Consider the following 25263-nt stretch of genomic DNA (forward strand, 5'->3'; position numbering starts at 1 on the left):
ACACTTGAGAAGCTTCCTATGGAACTGGAAGATCAATTTGTAAGAACAAGTAACAGTTAGTGCCTTGGAATGTTCTGGAACCCACATTTCCATTTTTGAGCTGCAGCAGTTCTGGCACAGAAAGACTGTATGACTTGAACCAGTTTGAGAGTTGCTTTGTCCCCTGAATCCAGCAGCCCTGGAATGCACAGTTCTCCTGGAACAGAAAGAACATTCCTCAATCAAGTGCCTGGCAGTGCCCTGAATTGGCAGTTGGGCCTTCTTTCCTTCAGAGCTGCTCACAAGAAGTTCATGTCCACAGAGGAAGGATCTAGGCTGCGAGGAGCATCTGTGATCTTTGACCTTTTCACTTGGTGCTCACTGACCATCTGGTGCAGGTCTGCCATGGTCAGAGTCCTGTGCCAGGCAGCCCGGCTCCAGGAGAAATCCCTGGGATTGGATTCAGAAGACCTGGCTTCGTGTCCTCAGGTGAGCCACTGTGCACAGACTGTTTCCTCATCTCTAAGTGCAAATAATGATTCCTTCCTGCCCAGTCATCAGGGGTTACATCCGAGGTTGAGCAGAGATGGTTACCATCTGATCTCCATGTCTTCTTTTTGTCGAGTAGCTCCTTCTCTATATTCCCGTTACTTGCATCCCAGCTCACTCGGCACATTTATCACAGCAAGTTCTTTATGCTTCACAACCTCCTCCTGCATCCCTGGCGGAGGGAGCTCTCCTCCTCTCTGCTCCCATGGGAGCTTGTGCAGACCTCTCCATTGGCGCGGACCACATTGCATTGGAGTTATTTATGAAAGGGTCAGTTCTCCAAGCTGACTATAGGCTCTCGGAGGGCAAGGCATCTGTTTTATTCACCGATGAATCTCCATCACTTAGCAAAGCAGATGTTCGGCAAATGTTGAATAATTAAGAGACACTTAAAAATATGCTAAGAACGTACCATGAATTACATGCTTTCATGTTGTTGTCCGACTCCCTGAAGTAGGTTTAATTTCTAACTACAGGTGAGTCAGGTGAGGCTCAGACTCAGCCGAAGTCCCATAGCTTATAAACAGTGCTGTCAGAATTCAAACCCAGGACCGTTTGACTCCAAAGCCTTTGCCCTTTCTCCAGGCCACACCACCTCTCTGGCCACAGTGACAAATTTCAACTATCTCCCACCAAGGCCAGACTCGGTTAGGGTTACAACTGAACTGGAGGCCATCTATGCAGTCAGGTCCCGCGTATCAGTGCGATTGCTAAGGGAAGGAGAAAAGACACCTCCATTGTGAGAGCCCTGTTAAAGGCACCGCTCCGTCATAGAGAGGCTAGCTGGCAAGATGGGGGTGAGGAAATGCCTTTATCAACTGTGAGAGAAAAGAGCTATCAGAAAATAAAAAATTCATCCTCAGTTACAAAAACAAAGTTATCACTATCTCAAAAACTAAACCATCCAAAGAGAACTATCTTCTATCAGAAACTCCACCTGAATGGAGGTGGGAGTAGGGGTCCCTTGGGCAGGAACAGTCCCGCTCAGGATGTTCTTTAGGACAAGGCAGAGGGGTGCCCTGCAGCTGCTGACGGCAGGCACACTGTGAGTCTGGGAGGTGTGAATGCCATCACCTCTAAGCCCTTGTCTGTCTTGATGACTGTCTGACTGGGAGAGTGTGGAGGCACACAGGTGGATGTCATCACACACCGGAGACCTGGTCACTAAGATGTCAGAGGAAGCACAGGATCTGGGCTGCCAACCTAGCTCTGCTATTTCCTACGTGTGAGATCGTGACAAACAGCATTTGATCTCTGAGCCTCGTTTCCGTATCTATAACGTGGGAACACACAGAACCTAACTTCCCAGGTTGTGAGGGAAATGAGGGATAACACCCCCAGTACAAGTACCCGGCACAGAACCATCGGCACTCGATCGACAGAGTGCTGGGACTACGATCCTGGCTCTGTTGCTTGGAGGCTGTGTGCCCCTGGACAAGGCATGTGACTTCTCTGAGCCTCAGTTTGCTTATCTTTAAAAGTGTGATTTAAGTGATTAAAAGGTTTGGGGCGCCTGGGTGGCTCAGTTGGTTGAGCGTCCGACTCTCGGTTTCAGCTCAGGTCATGATCTCGGGGTCGTGAGATCAAACCCCCTTTTGGGCTCTGGGCTGAGCATCGAGCCTGCTTAGGATTCTCTTTCTCCCTCTCCCTCTGTCCCTTCCCCCTCTGCTTGCACGTGTACTATTTCTCTAAAAATAAAAAATAAAATAAAATAAAATAAAAGGTTTGCAAAGGCTCTTGGCATTCTGTATCCCAAAGTGGCAGAACATCATCCAGAAGAGACTCTTAATCTCAGGAAACAAACTGAGGGTTGCTGGAGTGGTGGGCTGTGGGAGGGATGGGGTGGCTGGGTGATAGACACTGGGGAGGGTATGTGCTATGGTGAGTGCTGTGAACTGTGTAAGACTGTTGAATCACAGACCTGTACCTCTGAAACAAATAATACATTATGTTAAAAAAAAAAAGAAGAAGAAGAAGAAGAAGATAGTAGGAAGGGAAAAATGAAGGGGGGGAAATCAGAGGGAGAGATGAACCATGAGAGACTATGGACTCTGAGAAACAAACTGAGGGTTCTAGAGGGGAGGGTTGGGGGGATGGGTTAGCCTGGTGATGGGTATTAAGGAGGGCACGTACTGCATGGAGCACTGGGTGTTACATGCAAACAATGAGTCATGGAACACTACATCAAAAACTAATGATGTAATGTATGGTGATTAACATAACATAATAATAATAAAAAAGAAGATGTGGTATATATACATATAATGGAATATTATGCAGCCATCAAAAAACCCACAAAATCTTGCCATTTGCAATGACGTGGATGGAACTAGAGGGTATTATGCTAAGCGAAATAAGTCAATCAGAGAAAGACATGTATCATATGATCTCACTGATATGAGGAATTCTTAATCTCAGGAAACAAACTGAGGGTTGATGGAGTGGTGGCGGATGGGAGGGATGGGGTGGCCCGGTGATAGACACTGGGGAGGGTATGTGCTATGGTGAGTGCTGTGAATTGTGCAAGACTGTTGAATCACAGATCTGTACCTCTGAAACAAATAATACATTATACGTTAAAAAAAAAAAAAGAAGATAGTAGGAAGGAAAAAAGGTGGGGGGAAATCGGAGGGGTAGACGAACCATGAGAGACGATGGACTCTGAAAAACAAACTGAGGGTTCTAGAGGGGAGGGGGGTGGGAGGATGGGTTAGCCTGGTGATGGGTATTGAGGAGGGCACATTCTGCATGGAGCACTGGGTGTTATACGCAAACAATGAATCATGGGACACTACATCAAAAACTAATGCTGTAATGTATGGTGATTAACATAACATAATAAAATAAAATTAATAAAAAAAAAAAAGAAAGAAACATCAACCAAGAGTGAATGGAAGCTCTGGCTATGGATTGAGGAAGATGGCTGAAATGCTGAAATGGGGGGCGGGGGAGTCCTAAAATACCTGGACTCTGTCTATTGAACTTCTCCCTGGCACGTTCTTTTGTTCCCCTCCCTGCAGCTCTCTGACCTTCACAGGCTCCTTTGCCAGTGGCATGGCTTTACTCGCTCTTGAAACGGACCGTTCCTCAACCCTTTTCTCCCCTGCTTTAATCTCTTCCTTCAGTGAACATCATCTTAATACCTGGGATTTGCCGATAATCTCCAAGCATCAGTACATGGCTCAAATGTGCTCGTTTTTACCCACAGGCCAGCCTGAGCCCCTGCCCAGACTCCTGTCCCAGCCTCCTCACTGGAGTCGCAGCTCCAAAGCTTCAGAAACTTTTGGTCACACTAGCTGAAAGTCCCACAGTGGCTTCCTGTTACCCGTAGGATTAATTTAAACAGAACTCTTCACATGCCTCCTTAAATCCCCATACCAGGAGCCAGCCTTACCTGAAACCATTTAGCCCTCTGATCCATCCCCACACCCCATAATGTGACCATCGTAAAGATCTTTGAACACTTCCAGCGATTGCCTATCCCAGGGCCTTTGCACATGCTCTTGCCTCTGCTGGTATTTTCTTTCTCCTAACCTTCATCTAAACCACTCCTATTCCTACCCCTGCCCCAGCGATCTAAATTAAGTCTCCTGTTTGTTTCTGTAGAGCACCTTCTTCTCTTTGCCACAATGAGTATTTACCATTTACCATTATACATTTACATATATATTTGATGACTGTGTTTAAACTCAAGACTATCACAAACTGTCTCAAGCATGTCTATAAATGACACAAAGACAGGAAGCATGACTATTTCTTATATACCATGGACAATGATGCCTGCTCAGGTCATGGCGTGGAAAAGGTAATTGGTAAATACTGGTTGAACGAGAAAATGAACATAGTGTCTAAGGTCTGCCTATAAGCCCTCTGGACCTGATCATCCTGTCCATCCTCTTTGAAGCATCATGCAAGGGGCTTCAAGGAGTGATAAAAAAGTCCTTGGTTCCTTGGTGCTGTAAAGAGACTGAACAAAGCCTTTTCCCTCCTCATCAGCTACCTGGGTGGCCCCTCCTTATTCTCAGCCTCACATACTAGCTCCTGAGAACCTCAAGGTCAGGTACCGTGTCTGCCTCCTGGCTGCAGCTAAAATGCCCAGGCTAGGGGCTGGCACACAGTAAGGGGCTCTCAGTCGGCACTTGCTAAACCAAACAGATCAGTGAAGACGATGACAGACACTGAAGACCCCATATTGACCTCCCCTCTTTCTCAGAGAACCCTAATTTTGATTAGCGTGTCGATGTGGTGAGCTACAAATATTCCCTTCCTCAGCCTCCTTCACAGCTCTGAGTGTTGAAGTGATGCAGCTGTGCCAAAGAAACGTAAGCTGGAGGTTTTAGGGAAAATGGAGCTTCCCTGCTTTCCTTCTCTTTCTTCTTTCCCGGGCCTGATATGCAGATGAGCCATGGCGCTGCAGCAGCCAGGCTGGGACCACAAGGGGGCAAGCATGAAAAGAGCAGCCAGAGCTGAGGACGGCAGGGCTCGAACGGTGGAAAGAGCCGGGTCCCCGATTCCACCACTGGGTGCTGTCCTGGCCCCGGATGGACACCCTAGCCTGGGAGCGTGCATGAGAACGCCAAAGCCCCACTGACAGGCCATCCTAGCAGGGATGTTTTTATGTGCACACGGAACACATTTCTAACCATTTTCACAGAGACCGAGCTTTGCTGCTTGGTACCTACTATGTCCTTGAGCTATCTTTTCTTCTTTCCTGCCCTTGAGTTCCCAGGTCCCAGAGAATTCAGAAGGTTCAGCAGTCCAAGGCAGATCCTGGGGGGAGCGGAGGGGGCAGAGGGGGGCGGTGGGGAACCCTGCCCTCCCTCCCGTCTTTGGTGAGCAGGGTCAGCTGCCTGCGGGGCTAGTCCCCAGTCTGCAGACGTAGCCCTCTGATACTCCAAGCTGTCTGCCATGAAAACGGATTTTTGCCACAGTCTGTCCCCAACGTGCTGGCTCGAGCTCTCCCTCAGCCTCCGGTTTCATTCCACTTATACCAGACTGCTCTGAATAAATCACTGCTATCAGGGAGAGGTGAATTCACAGGGCACTTTTCCAAAGATGGGTTTCCAGTGAAAATTTCACAAAGTGCTGCCAATGTCATTTACAAGAAGGTTAGTTGATTACTGAGAGACCTCAATACCTCACCGCTGTATTGTATCTTATAATTCAGAGGAAGGGAATATGGGGAATGGTGGGGGCAGAGCTTATTAAAAACTGAAAATCATTCTGCAATCACTTTTCTTAGTCTTTTCTTTGAACTAGTGCAGGTTTTTACACAAGGTAGAATTCTAGGATGCTGGGGCTTTTTCTCTCTAGCTGCTTGCAAATGCACTCAGAGGCTAATGAACAGCAGTCTTATGTGATCAGAGCAAAGGAAGTATGGAAATTGTACTGTCTGGGGGGTCTTTGGAAGATTATCAAGGACCCAGTTTTGACTACCCTTGGAAGAGAGACAGAAGCTCATGTGAAAGTCTCTATTCACATCTAGAGAGAAAGAGGAATGGGGTGCAGGCACAGCAAATAAGAACCCCACCAGGGGCCTTGACCCAGACCTTCTGTGCTTCACGGCTCCCCCTTTCCTTCCCCTCTTTTTCTCATGAAATCACAAAGCTCAATCCCAGCAACTTCCTCTCGTTACATAAATTAATGAGCTCTTGTTCTGGGCCCCATAAGATAAACCCTTTGGCTCTAATAATTTAATTCCCTTGCTCAAAAACCTGCAGTGGTGGGGTGCCTGGGTGGCTCAGTCGTTGGGCGTCTGCCTTCGGCACAGGCCATGATCCCAGGGTCCTGGGATCAAGCCCCACATCAGGCTCCATGCTCGACGGGAGGCCTGCTTCTCCCTCTCCGTCTCCCCCTGCTTGTGTTCCCTCTCTTGCTGTCTCTCTCTCTGTCAAATAAGTAAAAAAATCTTAAAACAAAACAAAACAAAACAAAACCTGCAGTGGCACCTAATACCTGCCGAATGAACTCTGCCTTAGGGAGGCATGCAAGCTTGTCCCTGACAACTCCCTCCACCCTCCCAGGGCATCCTGCGTTCTGGTCAAACAGAACTTCTGGCTCCTTATAGCCAGCTGTCAGTTTTTGCATACCTCCCTTTTGCTCATGCTGTTCCTACTACCTGGAATGAACTCATCAATTGCACCCCCCCGCAAATGTGGAAATTCCATCCATCCTTTAGGATCCCATCAAATGTTGCTTCATCCAGAGCGCCTCCCTGACCCATCTAGCTGGACAGGCCCTTGCCTTCCTCCAACCCCCATGGCACTTTGACCAGTGACTCCAGAAGTGACCTTTCTTTCTCCTTCCCCTGGATTAGAGACACTTCCTGTGCCCATGCTTCATCAGACCACAAGCTACTTTTGCCAGAAACCATGTCCTACTGTCTCTGTATCTCCAGTTGGGGAAAAGGCAGGAATGCACTATTTGTTGGAGAAAGGAAGGAAGAAGGGAAGGGGGGAGAGAGGGACGAAATCTGCTTCTAGTCCCTGGACATGGGTCCATTTACAGCAGCCAGCTGCCTGGGCATGAACAAAAGGATTCTTCTCTTTAATTAGTACTGATGTCCTAGACCAGGAAGACCAGGGCATGTTTCTCGTAAAAACGGCTGGGTCTATGTTTTCTAACAATGATTCTCATTTCTTTTCTCTGTGTTTCTAAATCCACTGTGGGGCATCTCTGTTATTTTCCAGCTTGGCTCACCACGGCCACAACGTCAGCTTGATCTGTCCCTTTATGCTTCGGCATCAACCAAAACTAAAAGATAAAATGCTCTCTGGAGACCCAAAACATTGCATCACGGACTTGTCAGGTCTTGGGGTTGCAAGCAATGCGTATGAAGATATTTTTATTTTTAAAGTTTTGGATGCTGTGAGGTTTTTTTTTTTTTCCTCCTATGGTCTTTTTAATGACTTTGCAAGGAAACTTCCTGGGTTAACGTAAGATGCTTAGTTATATTGGAAGTAAGTTAATAAAAGGGAAATTAAATTCCATATAATACAAATGGAAATAAAATATTTAATAGTGTCATAGCAAATAGTAAGCTACTGTGGGGCAGAGTGGCGAGAGCGTAGGATTTGGAGAGCAAGTTGCCATCCTAGCCCCACCCGTACTAATAACTACGTGACTTTGGGCAAGCCAATTAAACTCTCCGAGCCTCAATTTCTTCATCTGTAAAGTTGAGATCAACATACGCAGTGTCTAAGGTTCTTGTGAGGATTAAATCACACGCAGCAAAGGGCCAAGCGTGGTCCCTAACACACAGTAGGCGCGCTCTATGTGTTGAATGAAAGAATAGGTGGGAAAGAAAAGTGTCATACTCCAAGCAGAAACCTGATCCTGGGAAGAAGGCAGATTGCTAAAGAAGGAAGAGCCCAAGCTTTGGAGTCAGTCAGATATAAATTCAAGCCTCAGCTTTTCTCTTGCTATCCCTGAACCTTAATTTCCTCCTCTGCAATAGGGAGTGATCGTAAAAATAAGAATAATCATCTCACTGAGTTATCTAGAGGCTTAAAGAATATATTTAATGCCCTTTGTAAACTGCACCACTGAATTATATTTTAGATACTGGTATATACCCACCTACGTCATTCAATACTTGGGGTCAGCAAGGCCCCTAGGGGAGCCAGGACCAGAAACAACACTACCTTCAAATTCTGGATCTCCACATGGGAGGGAAAAACTGTTCTTTCTGAAAACAGCTGCCCTGTTTTATTCTAAAACTTGCTCGGTTTCAGTGGTGTGTGTGTGTGTCTGTAAATGTAAATGTATCCAGTTCAGAGGGAGCTCAGTCAACATCAGGTTTCTGTGTGTATATATTTATGTATACAGTTATTAAAGTGCTTTTAGATTTTTTTCAAGGCAGAAGATAAACTCATTTAATTTAAAATCATCAGCTGGATTGCATTAAATGGAGGGAAAAGCACAAATGTACACAATACAGCCATTTGTTAAATTAAATGCAATTATTTCTCCTGCTACTTAATTACAAACAGACATAAATACTCTGGATTCTGACATTTCAGATCTTCTTAAATTCTAGATCTGCATTTCAACATGCAACAAAGGGAAGGTCATATTCCAATCCATGTGTTAAGCAAACCTGAGAGTTACAGTTGTATATAAGGACCATAATGAGTTCACTAAAACAAGACCCAAACTTTTAATTAACCTGCCAAGACACATTACAACTCACAGCTCACAGGTAACAATCACAGACAGCTGAGACTCAGTGCCACGGACTCTTGGGGAGAGAGGGATTAATAGCAACATTAGAATCCGTCTGTTTTTGTATTAAAGAAAAAAAAAAGGTATTCATTAAACAATCACTGTAGCTTGAAGGAAGACAGACAAGTCCAAAAGGCAGCAAGAGAAGATGGAAAGAGAAGGACGGTGGAAGAGAATAGTAGCAACTTCCATTGACTGGGTGCTTACAGGGCCAAAGCCTGTGCAAGGCATTTTGGATCTGCTCTAATCTTCACAACGGGGATTGCAGAGTACTATTATCTCATTTTCCATATAAGAAAAAGGAGGCTCAGAGAGGTGACCTGACTGTGGTCACAGAGCTAACGTGGGGCGGTTAGGGGAGGAAGGAAGAGAAAGCAGTGCTCATGAGGCATTTCTTCTCACAGCTCAGCTGACAGACCACCGGAATCAGGATTATCTGGGCTCTACCTAAGGCTTAGTGGGTCATAATTCCTGGGGACAGGGTCCAGGAATCTGAATTTTAAGCCAGCTTCCTGGGTGACGCTTTGCACAACAATGTTTGAGACCATTCCTAAGATACTATAGCCCCCTGCTACTCAAGATATGGTTCCCCAGATGAGCAGCACTGGTTAGAAGTGTAGGACCTAAGAATCCACCTACTGAAGCAGGATCTATATTTTAACAAGACACCAAGTGGTTCATAAAACTCTGAGAAGCACAGGATAGCCTATCTGCTCTAAAAGATATTATAGGGTTAAGGGAGGTGAAGGCAGACTTCATCATCAAGCTAAGAACAGGAGAACCAGAGGGAAAAGCAAGACCATCGCCTTAATTATGGCAAAACAGGTTAGCAAGCTCTGACAAGCCAAGAGTTGGCAGAGGTACCTAAAGGTACCTACATTTTACTTCTCTGAGAGGCACATCCTAATTAAAAGTAGCTTTCTTTGGGGGTTTATATTAATATCCTTTCATATTTATGCTCAGTTATTAAAAATAAAGAATTCTGATTGTAAGAGAACTGGATTCTGACCAAGCACGACTGTGAGCTGTGCCTAAGTGAAGTCAGGCTGTGGGACCGTGAAGCTCTAACTCAGGTACCGCTAATGACTCGATAATCCTTGCTGCTAAAACGAAGCCACCGTGCCCAGAAAGAGAAAAGGAACAGGGTCTGGAGCCTGGCAAACCCCACAGAGTGACAGCCTCACTGACGGTGAGGACCCCAACTGGCTCTCCAGTGATGGGATGGGGCTGTGTGCATAGCCTCCTGCTCACCAGCCCACTGCAGCAGGGCCTGAGCAGACGGAGCGCCATGTTCCAGCTCACGGCCTTATCCACTGAGTCACCTGTCGGGGCCCGGGCTGGGTGTCGGGGGGCAGAGAAGATTATGTTGAAGTCCTTGCCCTCTAGGCCCTCAGAGACCAGCAGCTAGGGCAGACACTTCCAAATCACAGATGCACAAAGTGCCATCTCCTCCCTGGGAGCTGACGTAGCCGGATGGCCTCCACTGCCCTCATTTTGCCAGGAGGGGAGACCACGGAGCCTGCAGGGACAGCAGAAGGGTACTAACCATGCCGACATTTAATGGGATAGGTAGTCTCTGCCTCGACACTAATGGCAAAATTGCAAATGAGAGGAGAAGGGTCTGAACACGATGACTGCTGTTTAGAAGGAGAAGCCAGGGTTTTGTGGGAGTTTTAGGGACCAAGGACCAGATTCACAGGTTTTTATTCAATTCCCGTTCTCCATGTCACAGAGACTCCCAGCCAAGGACTGAGACAGGGTTTTGAGGTGAACCCTATACCACATAAAGCTTTTCATTAAGCAGAAACCCTGTTTCCAAGCATTCTGGCTGGTAGAGTTTTATTTTCTGTAAGTTTTATTTTCCTGCAGGGGATTTTGTCTTCAGGCTATGTCATAATGCTCCCAGTATAAACTCAGAATAAATGTTCTCTGACCTGAACCACTGAGACCACTGTGTCCTATGGCTATCTAAGGAGGAGACGAATTCTATGGGGTGTGCAGGTAAAGAAGAGAAATTCCAGGCTCCCAGACACCAGTAGGCTTGTGGGGTGGCCCAGGGGCTCACTCTGAACAGAGAGCTGTGGCCCTCTTCCATAACGAGGGACAGAGAAGGTGTTAAGGCTGATTCCAAACATCAGAGCTCGCTCTCTGTCAGAGACCAAGATGTCTCTGTTCTCAACAGAATCCCAGTTTGACTGATCACATTGTTCATCTGGGCCTTCGCTCTGCCATTCTCATTCTCTCTCTGAGCCTTCATCTTCTTTTCTCAACTGCCAGGGACTGTTAGCTCCAAAGGCAAAACAAACAAACAAAAAGCCACACACACTCAAAGACAAAAATCCAAATCACAAATCATTGAGTTGAGCCAAGGAAGCTATAAAGACAAATACAGGTGTGGGAGAGAAGTGACAAGAAGAGATGTTGCCTCCACGTCGCTGGTCAGATAGGGTTCCCGTCTTGTTGTCTGTTCTACCCCTTGGTTTCAGTGTAGCAGCTGGTCCACAGTTAACACAAGAAAGGCAGTGGGCAGCAGCCCAGAATGGCCTGCCGGCCCCTCCTGCCATTCCTCCCTTCCCTCATTTCCCTGATTCCCACTCCCATCCCTGTCCAGCAAGCCAGTCAGGAGGGACTCATGCCAGACTCCAGGTGGCATTGACAGCTGTGGGCAAGCCATATTCCCTTGTTGGCTCCAATCCTCAGAATCCCCCACATCCCTCCACCCGAAGGGACAAGATCCCCCAGGCCCCAGGGGGCTGGAGGCTCCTTACCAATGGCAGTGGTGAGAAAAGAAACCACTTCAGACTCCTTCCCGTCATTGTAAAAAGCCAGGTGCCAGATTCCTGAATCCAAATACTGGATGAAGCCGGTCTCATGACTAGATGGGGGGACGACTCCCCGAGACTGGCGTTGGGGTCCTTCCAGGCTCCGTGCCTCCTGGGTCAGGAGCCTTCTTCCATCCAGCAGCTCTACAAAGTCAAACTAAAGTACAAAGAGGGCGTAATTAGCAGTGCGTCTGCTTCACCACAATGCCAGATTCCTTCTTCATACTTCTGGGGAACACACGAGAAACCCAACCTGAGAACAGGCACAAAGGCTAAAGCCACATGAAGGTTGATCAACCAACTTTGACTCCTCCCCAGACCCCTGTTTTACATGGTAATAGTCTCCAGATTCCCTTGTGAGTGCAGCATAATTGGCGAATTATTCTTTAGTCTCATTTTTCTTTAATTTGGTGTCTATGTGGGCAGTCTTCATCTGGCTGAGTCTGTACCAAGACGAACATGCTTTTCCAATGGTGGGCATGTCATGATCAGAAACCCGGCCATTTAATGACTTCACCCCAACTCTGTGCAAGGGATGGTGGGAATTCCAGGGCTCAAGGACTGGGACTGCAGCACTGGATGTGCCTTAAATGTCAGTCAAGTACAAATGAAAATTTGATTCCTATCTATCTTCCTGTTATCAACGATCCTTTCTCAATGTTCCAGTTTCAGGGAGCAGTTTTAGGGGAACTAAACTGGATTAGTTCAAAATTCTATCAATAATTACATGCTGGGTCAGATACACTGCTGACTGAGCTGAGCCTGGTAGTGTGAGACTCAAGAGAAGTCAGTCATGTGGTGTTAACAACAGGTAGGTGGCTAAGTCCTACTGGTCTACCAGCAAGCAAACTGAGCAGTTATCTGTCTCCTAGCTATCTATCCATCTATCCACCTACCTTTCTTCTAAAAAACCAAGGTATCTATTCTATTTCATGTATAAATGAAGTCCAGGACTAGGATTGCTGTTCTACAAAGGAATAAGGGGCCAGGGCTCTATTTTCCTGTGATTCTACCATCAGCAAATACATCTATGTAGCTTTCACCTAGAAATCTTCCATAACGATTGGGGCTACGAAGGCTGCACATGGCCTGGGAATGTCTGATGGGTGCCTCTGACTTATGTTACTCCAATCCCAGAACTGGGAGGACCTTACCTTACCAAGTCTGTTCTTTAGCCATCACAACTTGTAACAGGTCAGTCATCCTGGATGAGTTGTCAGGTGTTTCTGGTGCGCGTGTGTCAGAGTAACCATGAACCCCCAAAGGACAGAGGGATGTAAGAGACTAGGGAAGTAGCATGTACCCTGAGACAGATCCTACACTATCTGCCTTATAAATGTTCTTCTAGATCCTTCACAACAGCCCTGTAAAGTGGGTATTGGTGTCGCCACTGGAGGGATTAGAAACTTGCTGAGTGGATGAGTACCAGGCTGGAGGCTTCATAGCTGATAATGAGAGGATTCAAACTCAAGTCTGTCTGACTCTAAAGTGCCTGCTTTTCTCCTTAGGTTACATTTCTTGGATCATTTAACATAGGTGATTGGGTAACAGTAGAAAGGCTACTGGAATATTTCCTAAAATTCCCTCTTCTTAAAAAACTCCAGGGATAGAACCCTACTCATTGGAAAGGTAGGGTCTTAAGAGAGGGCAAATGGAGGAATGGGCTATCAAATACATGAAATGCCCCTCAAGCACAAGGCTCCGGGTATAACATTAGGCTTCCTGACTTGAGGTTAAGGTGTGAGGTAGGAGCCCCCGGAGGTCAGCAGGGGATGTGGCGTTCTGATTACCTGTGTATGTGAAGGAGGAAGGCCTTTTCTGCCATAAATGCCAACCAGAGCTGCCTTTCCCAGAGACACATTGAATTTCAGATGCACAGGATGGTCTATGAACACCTGAGATCTCCAGAAAGTGCCAGGAGGAATCTTCTGGGAAGCCCGTCTCCCCACGTCGATTTCTCCAGAGTCTATAAAACTGTCCTCTGGAAAGAAACTACTGGGCTTTCCTACCAAGACACAGGGAAGGGAAGACAAAGACAGCACAGTTAGCCACAAGTGACACGTGGGGTCAGAGCCCCTGAACTGCAGCACGATCCTGTGTCTCCTGTGCTTCTCTCTACGATGTTCCACTGCCAGCCCCCACCCCCACTCCCCAAGGAGTAAGAACATCCAGAACTTTTTTTTCCCCAGTAATGCTCAAATTGTTCTGCTAAAAATATGCATTCTTCCAAAGCAGTATGGGTCCTCCCCAAGGGCCATCTGTATACTGCACAATTCCACAGCTTGTTAAGATATATTTTGATCCCCAAAATGATCATTTGCGGTCACAGGAGAATAACTTGTGTGTGTGTGTGTGTGTGTGTGCGTGTGTGTGTGTGTAAAAGCATTTACGCTAAAATAGGAAGGGTAGTGCGAACAAGGTGTTGTTATTAAATTTCCAACTCAGAATGGTTCCCCTAGCTTTGGGAAGCATGATCTGAGTGGAAGAGGTATTCTACAAATTTACATGTTTATGTATAATTGGAAACCAAATTCTGAGGCTAAGACATATAGATGGGGATTTATGTTGGGAGCAGGAGTAGGGTTGGGGAAGGTGAAAGAGGGGGTACTTCTGAAGGGAGGGAATACTTCTTTTTTTTTTTTTAAAGATTTTATTTATTTATTTGAGAGAGAGAGAATGAGAGAGAGAGCATGAGATGGGGGAGGGTCAGAGGGAGAAGCAGACTCCCCGCCGAGCAGGGAGCCCGATGCAGGACTCGATCCCGGGACTCCAGGATCATGACCTAAGCCGAAGGCAGTCGCTTAACCAACTGAGCCACCCAGGCGCCCGGGAGGGAATACTTCTAAAAAATGCTTCTGAATCTTGGATGGAGGTCTTTGAATATTGTTTTTGTGCTGAAATGGGGGGGGGGTTGTAAAGTTTTGGGAATTTCTCAAGTTCAGGCACAAAGCCTATAACATATTTGGAAATTCAACCCGGGTTCCTGACCCTGCAGGTTGCGGGGAACAGAGTCAGAAATACGGCCCCTTGCCCATTTCTGTCACCAGTCAGGAGAGTGACAGCTTTCTGGGGGCACCCGAAGTACCAGGAAGGAAGGCGGCTTATCAAACTTCCTCTATTTAGTAATTAAGCACACTCACATGTGAAAACTATAAACCCCACTTCCTGCCAGACATCAGCCTTCTGAGGAGTTGGGAGGGGACAGAAGGAGGTGACAGGGATGTTAGAAGACCTACACCCTTAGGACATCGACAAGCCAAACTCAAGCCAGCAGACGACATCCTATTTGTCAAAAGGAATCACCCCCTGGGTATCCTAGTTCCAAGATTTGGTGTTTTGTTAGAGATGTTCGAAGAGACACTTTAGAGAACAAGAATCCATTTGTAAAGAAAACACGTTTGTGGGAACTTTTTTATAAAAAGCATTTGGGGAATAAGAAATTAAAATGTCTTTTTCCCCCTAGCTTTTGTAAGATTCCTTACAAAGCACATTTGATGCTGAAATGGAGCTTGGCAGGGCATTGTTGTAGTCATAAAATATTTTACTGTTTTAAATAATAAAATTCAATTTAAATGTTAAACTTCTCCATATGTTATCATTCCTTTATAAACTCCTACGTAGAAACATCAGGTTTTTAGCTTCAAACTATTAAATGTTATTTTAATTAAAAATATGCCAACAAAAAAAGTTAAAATGCATGCTCTCAATAAAAGCACCACTAGTATTCTGTCATTAGCATAGGAAAGAGCTTGCATTTGATTCCTTTATGGAAGGAATGTACCCCAGACTTTTACCTTGAAAATGTAGACACACAAACCACCACACTGTGGTTCAAAGTTCAAAGACAGAAGCCAAATTCACAAAGCATTAGGATGGAAGAGAATTATTTTCACATTCTTATCTGATTTTGGGGCTCCCGATACCACAATTCTTTTGTATTCTAGGTAGAAAAGAGCATGCCCTTTAGCTTCTAATTCTGCTAAGGATGCAGAACTATGAGTTTCCTCCTAGAAACTGCATAGAAATAAGCCCGAGACTGCTAATTCCAAGGACTCATTTCCTTTGTGAGTAGGTTGGAGTCAGAGCTGATGGGATTTCAGAATTGTCTGCATTCAAATAATTTCTATGTCTGAGAATAAATAATGAATGCTTCCCCCACAGTTTGGCATGCTGTCGGGAGCACCCTGCCTGATTCATTTTCCCCTCTAGTGAGCATGTTTTTAAGAGATAGCTATTCCCTCAGCTAAGTTCTGAGCCTCACAGGTCAGAGGCCAGCCCAGAGACTCTCTCCAGAGGTCTGCCGGCCCCAGAGGCACAAATAAGTTGGCTTTTACCCCAGGGAGTGGTAGAAAGGGAATATTCTTTTCTAGCATTCTAGTATTTCACCAACGTGGGCCCAAATGGTAGAAAATAATTATTGTTGGTATGTACACACAATCAAATAAAAATAGTAAATTCTGTTCTAGGGCACAGCCCTCACCAGGACCTTGACTCTCTTGGCTGAGTCTGTGAGGGCCACTTGGGCTTCAGTTCAAAAGTGACCTTCGTGCCAAGTCACCCGAAGGGACCACAGCCCAGCCTAAAGGCAATGTTTTGGAGGGAAAAGAGGATCCCCATCTAGGGATTTAACCTTTATCATTCCTCTACTCTGGTCCCCAGTGGTCCCCACACTGGACTACACACAGGGATGAGATGGGGGCTTTGGAGGGGAAAGAACTACAGCCCACGGAGCACCTCTGCCTGGTGGGAAAGAGACATGAGATTGACTGGTCTAGCAGTTATTCAGAGTGAAGCCACACCCACCCCTTCCTGCCTTCCTCTTTCCAGATCCTACAACCTAAGACTCTTTGTTCTTAATTCAGAGCACCAAGCGGTGAGCACTAGAATAGAAACTATCCCACTACACAGCAAGGCCCACCAGTGGTAGAGGAATGAGAGATGGTAGAGGGAGGAGGGAGTTGGGGAGAAAAGTCCTGTGTATAAAATTCTTTTTATCCCTACCCACATTCTGGAAAATAATAATGATGGTAAGAACAACAGCAATAAGAGCAGTAGTAGTAATAGTAATAAAGGTAGAAGTAGTAGTAGCTGTCATTTACTGCTCTGACCATATGCTGGGCCCTTTTATGTACACTGGTTCAGTTAATTCTCACACTAATAAGATGTATGTACTGAGGCTCAGAATACTTAAGAAATCATTCAGAGATAAAGCCATTTGGGGTTTCTCTTCATTTATTATGGCTTCTTAAGGCATTAAATTGATAAATGGTTAATTAAAACTCTTCAAAGATACTCTCAATGGTGGTAGAGTGCACTGACCCTCTTTAAGACCAAGAGTCCAACTTAACTCACAGTCCCAGAAGGCTAACCATCAAGGCTAGGCCAGGTAGATCCAAGGCCCACTGAGCACCCACAAGGCACAAAAAGTTGACAATTTTTATGAAGTAGGAACCCATAAACAGGACCCAGAGTTAAAGGGCAAGAGTTGGTGTCTCAGGTCATTTTTAAAAAGGATACTACACAATTAGTGGGGGCCCCCCAGAGACATAACAAACAATACCAAGAGCTTAACTAAGAATGAGGAACCCCCAAGAGCATGATCAGGTTTCATAAGGCAAGTTTTACTGGTAACAGTCCTGTTCTTTATAAAGATATACAGATTCAGCTTTCCTGTAGCAATGGCCATACAAATATGCAATCCCGTCTATAAAAGACATTTCTCAACAAACTACTTGAAATGATTGGATGGCTCGGTCAAACCAGGAAGACTTGGAAGAACTGAAATTCCATGCACTTCCCAGTCATAGTCCTCACTTTCCTGAACTGAGATCCATCTACACAGGTTTTAAATTCCTAATCAACTAACGTTCTCCCCCTCCCTCCACCTTTCTGGTTCTTTTCAATGCAATAACTTGCACAAAGAATCCTCTAGTTTCCTTAGCAACTGTTGGAAATTTATTTGGTTATCAAAATAAGCTGTTCCATTTTGGAGAGCCCAGCTGAGCTGGCGTGCAGCAATTTACATGGTTTAAACTGATGGGCAATTTTGATTTCACTGCAGAAAGAAGAAAATGCTATCCCTAAGCCCACCAATTCAACCATCAGAAATGCTTGTTTATTCAATGCTTTTCCCCCTCTTTTCCATTAATGCATAACATAAGTTCTTTACTTCAAAAAGCTGCCATATTTGGTTTCCGTCCTATGACACCCTGAAATGGTAACAGCCACTTTGAAAATATAGTGTAAATTCCAGTTTGATGTGACTCTCGACAGGATGAACATTTAAAATACTGGGCTCATCATAAATTTCATTTGTATAATTAAAGAATATATATCCTTTTAAAATATTCAAAAATGCCCCAATTATTTGCAGGGTCTTTGAGGGGAAAATATTACTTAGTTTGGATTTCTGAAATTCTAATAACTGACATGGAATGGCTCGGGATTTGAGTGGATGAGAAGAAAGAAGTCCACTTGTTGAGGTGTTACCATTCTGGTTCTTACAGATGAAGAAACAAAGGCCAAAGAAGATGGAGTGATCGGCATGAGTTAACAGGGTATTCAAACCCTCGACGATCTGGCTCCAAGGCCCATTTATCTTCTTTCCATCATGTCACATTGCTTCTCCTATCTCTGTAAACCAGGGCTCTAATCTTAATTCTGGAATCAGCTCTCCTCTCTGATACCCGCAGAAGGGACAGGAAATATGTACTCACATCAGTGTTAAAGACTTTTGCCCTCGAGATATGTCTAAGGAAGTAGATTTTTAACATTACAATTAAAAACATAAACTGTGTAGACATTGGTTTGACCAGGGCAAAAGAAATTAAGAACCACGTGGTCTCACATAAACTGTAGGAAGCTTTGTCCTCTGTTTTTCCAGACTGATGTATTTTTTGTCATAGTAATTGCTTTTGATGCTGACCACTTTCCAGCACTGCACTGCATTTTAGGGGTTTGTACACAGGATTTCCATTTGCATTAGTAATGACAGATAATCCCTTTAAGCAAAAATACTCCAATTAAAGTAAACCAATAAGCTGGTGCAATTTTATTTTGTCTCTTATCTGCACCTCCTGCTCCTTGGGTAAAACAAAACAAAACCTAAAAAAGCCACAAACTAATTTCATTAGAATGGGAGATTTCAGATAGATCCAACTCCTGTTTAGAGAATGTTTGATAGAGATCACGGAGGAAAGAAAATACATTTTGCTAAATGAGACCTTTTTCCAATGCCTTCAGGGTTAAACATATCTTAAATCTGCCTTTGTACATGCTGATCTAAAGACTGTCCACATTTATAATATTCATGTATGGCATCTGACACTATAAACTGACAAGGGAATCACAAGCCAACAGGCAGGACCATGGACAGGGCTGACCTGGAAAAAGATTCTGGAGACCATCTGGTTAGTCTGATGATTCTATTACCAATTTCATATGTAGGACTTGTGAATTAGAACAGACCCTGGAGATAATTTAGCTCAATAGCCTCCTTTTAATGAGAAGGAAAATGAAGCTCAGAAAGTCTTTCAAGGGATTTGCTGAAGGCCAACTCAAGTGGCAGCAGCTGGGCTTGAACTCAGGACTCTTGACTCCTAACCCAGAGCTCTTCCCGTGGCCCCATCCATGCTCCTTCCATGTTCTATTAAAGGGCAAAGAAAGTGTAAGTTATTCATTGTTTCAAGTCTTAAAATATTTGTAAAGGAGAAGACTGGAATTGCCCCTAGGAAAAGTAGGCAGAAGTTCTGGTTTGGCTCCATGGAAATGCTCCCATTCTTACTTTCCTTAAGGACCATAAGTCAAGAATTGGTTTTGTTGGAATAATACAGAGAATATTAGCATAGCCCCTGTGCAAGGATGACATGCAAATTCATGAAGCGTTCCATATTAGAAAACAAAAAAAAGAAAGAGTTGATTTTGGCCTTCAGGATCATTTGGAGATTCTGAGTAGCTACTTCAACCAAGCATATGGTACCCTGTTAACCAAACTGATTCCTGGAAGGCAAATCCTTAAAAGGACAGGGAAGCTCAGAAGCTAAGACCCCAAAGTTAACGGAGATGAGAGGAAAGAAGATATAAGCAGTCAAGGTTGGAAGCAGATATGACCACTTTGCTGACAGATTAACACCAGAGAGATAAAGCAGGGCATAGCAGGTACAGGACAGGGAGGTCCACACCTGCCCAGAATGACAATGAGACTGGCTCATTAGCTCAGGCATCTTTCCTATTACCATTTTTGTAAGTCTCTGCCACTCTTGGCTGATAGTGAAAGAATTTGTGTAAATGGCATGTTAGACCTTTAAGAAATTCAAAACATGGGTCTACCAATGTCCCACTTAAGAATGCCAAACTCCAAATGTCACCACCACTTCCATCATTGATGGAGAAATATTTGTGTCTTGTTGTACAATGGGATTTTTCATCTGTATCTCCTTCAGTCTTGTAACCATTGGGTGAGTCAGGTAGGACCACTTTTGGAGATAGCAAGAGCTCTGGAGTCATCCACAGCTGGGCTCCATTATTTACTGGCTATGCAGTTCTGGTCAAGTCAATTAATGTAACTCTGAGTTTCTGCATCTAAAATGGGTATAAATTCTCATACTTACCTCACAGGATGTCTGTGAGGATTAAATGTGAAATGCTCTTGACAAAAAGCTTTGAACCAAACAAACTGTACAAACACTAATGATTATTGTTATTGCAGATAAGGAAACTGGTGGTCAGGAAAATTAAGTGACTTGCTTAAGGTCACATGGTTGGTAAGTGCTAGAATTCCTCAACTGGTGTTTCCGTTACACCACAAGGGTCCGAGGGTATTTCAATTACAATATACCATCTACCCACTTCACCACACCCCCTCCTGGAGATGCCCGTTCACCCCCATGAGGTTGCTCCAGAAGGGTTCGTCTTGATTCCACACAGTCAAAGCCAGCCACCCCAGCAGTCTGAAAGCCCATAATGCTTCCCTCAAGGCATGAGATGGGATGCCGTTGAGCACCAGGAGTGCTGCCCAAGCCCTGCTACGAGCTCACAGTGACAAGAAACTGAGATGAAGACACAGGTGGATGGGCAGCCGGCGTGGAGTGCGGAGAGATGGAGAAGTGCCAGAGCATGGAGCTGTGAGTCAGGCACATGACGCGCATAATGAAGATCTCTTCGGTTCAGAGGCAGACACAGAGACTCACGACACGGACAACACAGCAACCCTACCTTCTGTGGCTCCTTTGCCTTTCCTGTCAGGGATCTCTAACCCAGTGCCCCCTGATGGATACAGGGAGACGTCCGTTGGCACAGGCCAACTGCTGGCTGTGTCCTCCGTGATCTCATACATCTGCCCCTCCATCGGCTGCAGGTGCCAGTTTAGGCCAAACAGGTGCATGGCTGTGGTGAGCAATGAGAAAAGTCATCTTTTTCTGCTGGCGGTGGAAATGGAACTCCCAAGCCACAGGGGAGGGCAGGTGGGGGGGGGGCGGACATAGTAATTCAGTTCATCTCAGTTCAACAAATAGCGCCTGAAGAGGGCTCTTGCAGCACCAAGCCCGACACAGGGGACTGGGGCGTGGAGATGCTCAGGGCACAGACTGTGCCCTTGACGGCTCACAGTCTGGAGGGACTGGGAGAGGGGCAGTGATTGGGGGGGCGTGGTTCAGGAAGTCTTGGACTTTTGCTTCAAAAGATAAATAATCTAGGGGGAAAGTTTGCAACTGTATCACAATGGGTTAATTTCATTAATATAAAAATAACTCCTACAAATAAGCAAAATCCAACAGCTTAGTAGGTATATTATATGAACTATGAACAGAGACTTAACAGAATAAGAAATCCAATTGGCTCTCAATCATATGAAGACTCTTGATATCACGCATAATAGAAATGTAAGTTAAACTTTGAAATACTATTTTTCACATATGCTTTGGCAAAGATAAAAAAAGGTTAAAATTATACAGCATTGACAGAGAATAGGAAAAAAGCACTCTCATTCTTTGTTGACGTGAGCATAAGTTGGTACAAACCCACTGAAGGACAATTTGAAAAAAGCTATGGAATTTATAATAAACATACCCTTTACCCTGGGACTTAAAGGTTCCCAGGATTTCTAGAAAATTCTAGAAATTTCTCCTCCAGATATACTCATGCACATACTAAATGATGTACATAAAAGGTTATTCACTGCAGCGCTGTTGGTAGTAGCAAAATATTGGAGTCCATCAATAAGGGGCTAGAGAAGTTAACCTTCACACAATATACTATGCAACCATAAAAAAGTACGTGCAAGCTCTTTGTATTTTTCTGAATAGTGTATCTGAATGCAGAACAGTGTATCTGAAATACTATCTTTGGGTTAAAAAAAATCCTGTATATGTATAGAATGTTTCTGAAGGATATGAAAGACATTGGTTACAGCAGGTGCGGCTTATGATAGAAAGAGATGCTAAGGATCAGGGATAGGAGAGAGATCTGCTTTTCACTGTATATCTGTTGTACTTTTTTATTTTGTAGCACGTACATGCATTTGTTTTAAAAACATTTTTCCAAGGTAGCAACTGCTAAATAGTCTTGTGCAACAATCTAGAAGAGACCATAAGATGCCAAAGAATGGACTTGTCCCTTAACGTACACAATGCTTGAAAAGGCTAGGAAGCTTGTTTCTAAAAAGCTTTGTGATCTAGTACAAAATGTCTGCTTAAATCCTATCTTAGGATTCAAGACTTGTCAATGGTCCCTATTTACCTCTTTGGGGAGGCCTGCCCTGATTCCTCACATACAGAGTTAAGCACTCCAGTCCCTGATTCCCCCAGTATCCTGTATGCAACATCACTCCTTTGTTGTACTGATGAACATTTTCTAGAAGCCCACTCTATACCAGGACCTAGGCTGACTCTGGAGAGCCAGGACATAATCAGACAGTCCTTGCTTTCACGAGCTCACAGTCAAGTAGGGAAGATGGACAAGGAACCGAATCTACTCAGAAGGACTAGAAGGCCCAGAGGAGGCTGTGACCGACCCGCTAAGATGGCCAGAGGAACCCAGGGAAGGATGTACAGAGATATGAAGCTCATAGTCATTAGGTTTACTGAGGACCAACTGCATGCCAGGAAGTGCACTGGGAAATTTGTATTTATTTGACATCTAATCCTTAAGGCAGCCCTGCCAGACCCAATGTGCAGATGTGCACGTTAAGACTCAGAAGGTTAATTAAGATACTTATAAAACTATGCTTCACTGAGTGCCTATCGCATGCCAGGCATTGTGCTAAGAGCAGTAAACACAGTATTTCCTTTGATTCTCACAAAAATCCTGAAAGGTGAGTATTAATAACCCTATTCTACAGATGAAGAAACCAAGACACGATGCCATCGATGAACATACGGAAGGTTAAACGGCTGATACGTGGCACAGCCTGGACTAGAACCCACAACTATTCAAACCCTGAAATCAGACACCAGCAGTCTTTCTGGCCTGAAGCCCAGGCTCCCCCAACGAGCTTTACCGAGCAAGGCAGGTGGGCATGGTAAAGGCATCCCCTTTCACACACAGAGCAGCCTCCAAGGCTTGTTACCGAGGATCCTGTGAGGAGGACCCAGAGTTGTGTTGCTTGGTCCGTTTGTGGAAGGGGTCACTGATGGGGGAATGAGGGGCTGTGTGGCTGCCTTCAAGACACAAATCACTGTGTAAAGGAGACCAGAACAGCACATCCCTCAGACTTGTAGTCCACACAGGAGCCACCACCCAGGGAACATACACAAGTTTGACTCCATCAGGTGGGGGTGCTCTGTGACAGAAATGGAATCTGACCTTTTGCTTTCTCTTTGGTTGCTGCTGGACAGGGTAAAGTGTGCTGGACCAGAGGGAAGGAAACTGGTTTGGGATCCTAACTGCCATCGCCTAGCTGCATCCACAAAGTGGGGAGAAAATTCTTTCAAAGAATTACTGTGTCATAGGAGATCACATATGGCAAAGCGCTTTGTAAACTGTACATATGTGCGACTACTGTCTTTTCTCACCATTCAGACTGTTGATAATAATGATAAGAAAGCAGCCAACATTTTTTGAGCACACGTTAGGTCCTAAGCACTAAATGAGGTGTTTTACCCTGCTCTTGGCTATCTCTGTGTAGTTGTCAATAATAATACAAGTTCACTTGTCTGAAAGAAGTGAAAACTCTGCTCTTTCCAAAGCTGAATTAGCTCACATTTCTGCTTACCTTCTTACTGCTTTAATCTACAGATTGGCAATTCCAAAGGTAATGGAGAAATTGTTTGAACTGAGGACAACTCGGAAACATGCAGTTAAATGAGCAGTGCTTCTTTCCCCATTAGAATCAATTATCTCATCTAACTGTGCAAAAGTGCTGTCTTGTTAAAGGTCATGAGAATGAAGTAATCCCAGAATGAATAGAACTCTCACAGCTTTGTGAAGAGAAACATTTTTATTGTCAAAGCTTTCTCTTATTTTTAACAAGATGCAAAACCAACTCCTTGCTTAAAAAAAAAATACATGGGGTGCCTGGGTGGCTCAGTCGTTAAGCGTCTGCCTTCGGCTCAGGTCATGATCTCAGGGTCCTGGGATCGAGCCCCACATAGGGCTCCCTGCTGGGCAGGAAGCCTGCTTCTCCCTCTCCCACTCCCCCTGGTTGTGTTCCCTCTCTCACTGTGTCTCTCTCTGTCAAATAAATGAATAAATAAATAAATAAATAAATAAATAAATAAAAATATGCTGAGGGGGAAGAAGAGCCAGTGGAAAAAGTATTACAGGTGAAAACGATGACCAGATTGCATGTCCTGGAGAAGTTAATTAGGGCAGGACAGCCCACAGCTGGTGGGGGGAAGGTGTTGACTTAAGGCTTCCTCTCGGCCCCATCCCGACTACCCACAATCACAGAATCTTCATACAGCTGTGAGGCTGGCTCCTTCCCACCTCCTGGGAAAGCAAAGTTTGGCATCCAATGCTAACCTGGGCTCTCTTGGAGGACTCAGTCATCCAAAAACAGTTTTGGAGGCTCGAGGTAGGGAACTGAGCACGGGGCCACCAGGATTGGGCCGTCAAAAGCCAGGTGGAAGGTAGTATTTAGAGAGAGAAGAGGGATGATGTGGAGACAGAGATGTGAAGTTCAACCAGTAACTGTCATTTTACAGCCCAAATAGAAGAGACCCTTACTCTCTGATGCAAGGTCTTAACTACAGTCGTGCTAGAGGGCTCTCAATTCCTTTCCTGCACTGTGTGGTGGGTGGCTGATGCTATGGTTCCAGGTTACGGAAGAGGGGAAGAGAGAAGGAGCAAGCTGCTTTGCTCTCCTCTTCCCAAAGGACAAAACAGACGCTCAGCCACCGACTGTCCAAGGAACACGTAAGCTCAAGCGACCACTCTTCTAAAATAATAATAGCAGCTCAAAACTTGGAATCATTTGAGTGTGGACTGCGGACCCCGTTTTCGGGCAAACAGCCTTGAGCAATGGAATGTAGAAAAGGCCCATGGGAGACCCACCTCAAAATATGCATAGCCCTAACTGGCCAATGGGCTACTTAGAAGCAGGCACAGCTACCAAAGAATGGGCAACGCCTTACATCGCCATACCTCCTCACCTTCCCCCTTTAAAAACAGCCTCCTCCCACTGCCTCCCTGCAGCCTCTCCTCTGCTGTCCTGCCCCCCTCCCCCCCCCCCCCCCCCCCCCCCCCCCCCCCCCCC

The 25263-nt window shown here is 45.2% G+C and overlaps 1 protein-coding gene and 1 non-coding gene across 2 annotated transcripts in view; one reads left to right on the forward strand and one right to left on the reverse strand.

Annotated features, from left to right (window-relative positions):
* The window catches only part of TENM4 (teneurin transmembrane protein 4), a 366208-nt gene that overhangs the window by 163009 nt on the left and 177936 nt on the right, over positions 1 to 25263 (reverse strand). The window contains exons 6-8 of the mRNA XM_021704752.2: positions 20787 to 20957; positions 13364 to 13578; positions 11520 to 11730 (exon numbers count right to left, since the gene is read on the reverse strand). Coding sequence (XP_021560427.1) covers positions 11520 to 11730; positions 13364 to 13578; positions 20787 to 20957 — 597 coding nt within the window. The remainder of the gene's footprint in view (positions 1 to 11519; positions 11731 to 13363; positions 13579 to 20786; positions 20958 to 25263) is intronic.
* Positions 19361 to 19468, forward strand: LOC123326263. Its single transcript, XR_006540970.1, has one exon. It is a non-coding gene; the product is annotated as a U6 spliceosomal RNA (small nuclear RNA).

This window comes from Neomonachus schauinslandi, chromosome 11, assembly GCF_002201575.2.
Source record: "Neomonachus schauinslandi chromosome 11, ASM220157v2, whole genome shotgun sequence".
Classification (NCBI taxonomy): domain Eukaryota; kingdom Metazoa; phylum Chordata; class Mammalia; order Carnivora; family Phocidae; genus Neomonachus; species Neomonachus schauinslandi.